General features: G+C 40.8%; 1 protein-coding gene across 1 annotated transcript; it reads left to right on the top strand.

Moving 5' to 3' along the window:
* Positions 1 to 2,614: 2,614 nt before the first annotated feature.
* Positions 2,615 to 3,007, top strand: LOC142164509 (uncharacterized). Its single transcript, XM_075222380.1, has one exon. It carries the CDS (start codon positions 2,615 to 2,617, stop codon positions 3,005 to 3,007), a length of 393 nt encoding a protein of 130 aa, XP_075078481.1.
* The last annotated feature ends 1,359 nt before the right edge of the window (positions 3,008 to 4,366 follow it).

Genomic DNA, 4,366 nt, shown 5'->3' with positions numbered 1-4,366 from the left:
GTTTCCCATACTGTTCCAAGTAATGGACATTTCATCCTCATATAACTTGTTGCTAGGAAGGCCTTGGATACATATGGCAGAGGCAGTCCCGTCTACCCTCCATCAGTGCATGAAGTTCGACTGGGGTTGCCAAGAGATTGTAGTTCATGACGAATGAAGCTAGTCAGCTTATTTGGAGCATGCAGTTCCAGTCATAGAAGGATTAGACGGGGTCACTATTCATGTAGTCAAGATCACACAGACTACGGAGATAGAGGAGACCAAGAAAAATATGGGTATGCAGTCTCCATACAAATCAAAGATGGCTATGAGTGAGATGATGAAGTACGAGTAACAGCCAGGGATCGGGCTTGGATCCCGATCAGATGGGATAATAGAGTCGATTGAGCCAAGGGGCAAAAATGTAGAGTCGGCATAGCTTTTCATCCTCCAACTAGGAAGACTTACACCAGTGGTTTTGGGAAGAAAGCTTTTGTGCCTGAGCATGTTCCAAGTTTGGGTCAAAGCTCAACACCAGCGGACGACATCGTCGATGGAATAGGAAGTTTTTTCGTGACAATGATCGAAGAATGCTGCAACAAAGTTGATATGAAGACACCGACTATTTAGAATGTCGAACTAGGAGAGGACTTGCAGAATTGGACCGCTAGCCCGTCTTGGTAGTGTGAAATTGTAAAACTTTTAGAAAAATGTATGGTCAATTGAGGCTTGAACCGTTCCTATACTCTTTTGTCAATCACCTCCTTGAGTGCTTAGATGTTCCTCTTTTGATGAAAAATGAATTGTTTTCTTAAAAAATTATTGGAAGCTTATTTATTATTTCATTTGTACTTAGTTTTTCTTTTTAGTAACCAAAATTATTAAAAAGCATGTTCCACAATTATGACATGTAACGAGACCCTCGAGTAAAGCGATCCAGATTACGAGGAATACGACGGAAGCATGATGCCAAATAACCTCTCACGGGATATGGAACAGTTGGAAAGCCAGAAAAAGCCTAACCTCAAAGACACAGAAGTACTCAACCTGGGAAACAAAGAAGACATGAAAGAAACTCGAATTAGCATCCATGTAGAAGCAAAACAAAAAGAATAATTGGCCGAGCTCCTACGACAGTGCATAGACGTGTTCATGGTCATATGATGACATGCCTAGATTAAGCACCATCATTGTCTCGCATCGACTGCCTACTACTCCTGCAGACTGCCAGTCAAACAAAAACCCAGAAATTTAAAGCCAAATTTGAGTTTGAGGATAAAAGAAGAAGTAACCAAGCTGATAGAGGCAAACGTGGTGAGAGTCATCATATCCTACATGGTTGACAAATATCGTACCGGTACTAAAGAATTATGGAAAGATCATGATATGTGTGGATTGTGGAGATCTTAAAAGGCTAGTCCAAAATACAATTTCCCTTTACCAAACATTCATATCATTATCGAGAATTGCATGATACGAGCTGCAGTCACTCGTGAATTGTTTTGCCGGGTACCATCAGATCCTGATGCATGAAGAAGATGTAGAAAAGACAGCATTCACTATACCTTGGGGAGTTTATTGCTATAGAGTCACGCCATTCAACCTCAAATATGTTTGTGTTGCTTACATGAGGGCCATGATGAACCTATTTCATGACATGATCCACAAAGAGATCAAGATACATATGTATGACGTCATTATCAAATATCGAAGGAGTGTAGAACATTTGGATGACCTGAAGAAGTTTTTCAAATTCTTGCGGAGGTATAGTTTGAAGTTGAATCCTTCATAATGCACATTCAGAGTCACCGCTGAAAAAATATTGGGTTTCCCTGCTAGGCTAAATTACATCAGCAGATTCATAGCCCAGTCTATGTTAATTTGCGAGCCTATATTCAAGGTTCTGAAAAAGGATGCCGCTACAAAGTGGACAAAAGAGTGTCAGTAAGCCTTCAACATGATCAAGGAGTACTTGTCAAATCCACTAGTGTTGGTTCCTCCCGAGCCTGGGAAGCTAATGTTGTTATAACTGTCAGTTCTGGATAATGCATTTTGATGTGTGTGTTGGGACAACACGGTGAGACTAGGAGAAAAAAGCAAGCTATCTACAACTTAAGAAGAAGTTTTCACCATGTGAAGCCAAATACACCCTCATAGAGCACACCTGTTGTGCTTTGACTTTGATAGCCCAGAAGTTAAGGCACTACATGTCAGCATTCACCAAACATCTAATATCCCAGCTCGACCCGCTCAAGTATATGTTTCAGAAGCTGATGCCTACAGGAAAACTAGGAAAATGGCAGATTCTTCTTAGCGAATTTGATATTGTGTACACAACACAGAAAGCTATCAAAGGACAAGCCTTAGTTGACCACCTTGTAGAAAATCCAGAGGACAAGGACTATGAGCCACTCACTACATACTTTCCGGATGAAGAAGTGTTGTTCGTCGGAGAAGTTGCAGGGCCATATCCAGGATGGAGAATGTTCTTCGAAAGAGCAACAAATTTCAAAGGAGTAGGAATTAGGGCAGTCTTAATTTCAGAATCAGAACAGCATTATATGGCATTAGCAAAGATAAGTTCCCTTGCACCAATAATATGGCCGAGTATGAAGCATGCATCCTCGGGATTAGGATGACAGTCGACATGAACATCAAAAAGCTTCTGGACATAGGAGATTCTGATCTGTTGATACATCAAGTTCAAGGAGAATGGACTACCAAGAATGTCAAGATCCTTTCGTACCTGCATTGCGTAAAGGAGCTATGCAAGAAGTTTACAAAGATCGAGTTCAAGCACATTCTCAAGATTCAGAATGACTTTACTGATGCTCTCCCGACCTTGTCATCCATGATCCAGCATGCATATAAGAATTACATCAACCCTATTGAGATAAAGATCAGGGACCATCATACATACAATTTACATGTAGATGAAGAGCCAGATAGTAAGCCGTGGTACCATGACATCAAGATGTTCCTTGAAATAGGAGAGTATCCAGAGAGTGCCACCAATGATCAAAAGTGAGTAATCAGAAGGCTAACAAATAACTTTTTCCTCAACGGGGAAGTCCTGTATAAGAGGACCCCAGACTCGAGTCTGTTAAGATGTGTAGATGTTGTTGAAGCAACCAGACTGCTAGAAGAAATACATGCAGGGACATGAATGAATTCACCTTAGCGAAGAAGATTTTAAGAGCCAGATATTTTTGGATGACCATGGAAAGCGATAATATCTATTATGTGTTGAAGTGTCACCAGTGCCAGATCCACGAGGATTTCATCTGTGTTCCACCCAATGAGTTGAACGTAATGGGTTCGCCTTGGCCATTCGCCGCTTAGGGAATGGACATAATTGGACCTATGAATCCCTCTACATTAAATGGACACCATTGTATCTTGGTAGCCATTGATTACTTCACCAAATGAGTCGAAGCTTCTACATACAAAGTTGTCACGGAGAAAATAGTGGTAGATTTCGTCCATAATAACATAGTCTATCAATTTGGGATACCCGAGTCGATTATTACCTACAATGCAACAAATCTCAATAGTGATCTTATGAGGGAAATTTGTGAGAACTTTAGAATCGTCTACCGTAACTCTATAGCCTACAGACCGCAAATGAATGGAGCAGTTGAAGCAGCCAACTAAAACATCAAGAGGATTCTACGAAAAATAGTGGACAATCATAGTAAATGACACGAAAAATTATCCTTTGCCTTATTGGGTTATCGGACCACCATGAGGACCCCACATGAATCGCTTCACCGTAGCCAAGAAGATTTAAAGAGCCGGATATTTTTCGATGACCATGGATAGCGATAATATCCACTATGTGCAGAAGTGTCACCAGTGCCAGACCATGGGGATTTCATCTGAGTTCCACCCAATTAGTTGAACATAATGGGTTCGCCTTGGCCATTCTCCGCTTGGGGCATGGATGTAATAGGACCTATAGAGCCCTCTACATTAAATGGACATCATTGTATCTTTGTAGCCATTTATTACTTCACCAAATGAGTCAAAGATTCTACATACAAAGCTGTCACGAAGAAAGTAGAGGCAGATTTTGTCCATAACAACATAGCTTGTCAGTTTGGGATACTCGAGTCGATCATCACTGACAATGCAACCTATCTCAAGAGTGATTCATGAGGAAAATTTGTGATAAGTTCAGAATCATCCACCATAACTCTATCGCCTACAGACCCTAAATGAATGGAGCAGTTGAAGCAGCCAACAAAAATATCAAGAGGATTCTACGAAAAATAGTGGACAATCATAGGCAATGGCATGAAAAATTATCCTTTACCTTATTGGGTTATTAGACCACCATGAGGACATCCATTGGGGAAATAGGATGGACAATGCATTCAACAAAATG

The sequence above is a fragment of the Nicotiana tabacum genome, chromosome 1, assembly GCF_000715075.1.
Source record: "Nicotiana tabacum cultivar K326 chromosome 1, ASM71507v2, whole genome shotgun sequence".
NCBI lineage: Eukaryota > Viridiplantae > Streptophyta > Magnoliopsida > Solanales > Solanaceae > Nicotiana > Nicotiana tabacum.
The sequence above is the reverse complement of the archived record's forward strand: the minus strand, read 5'-3'. Positions and strand labels throughout refer to the sequence as shown.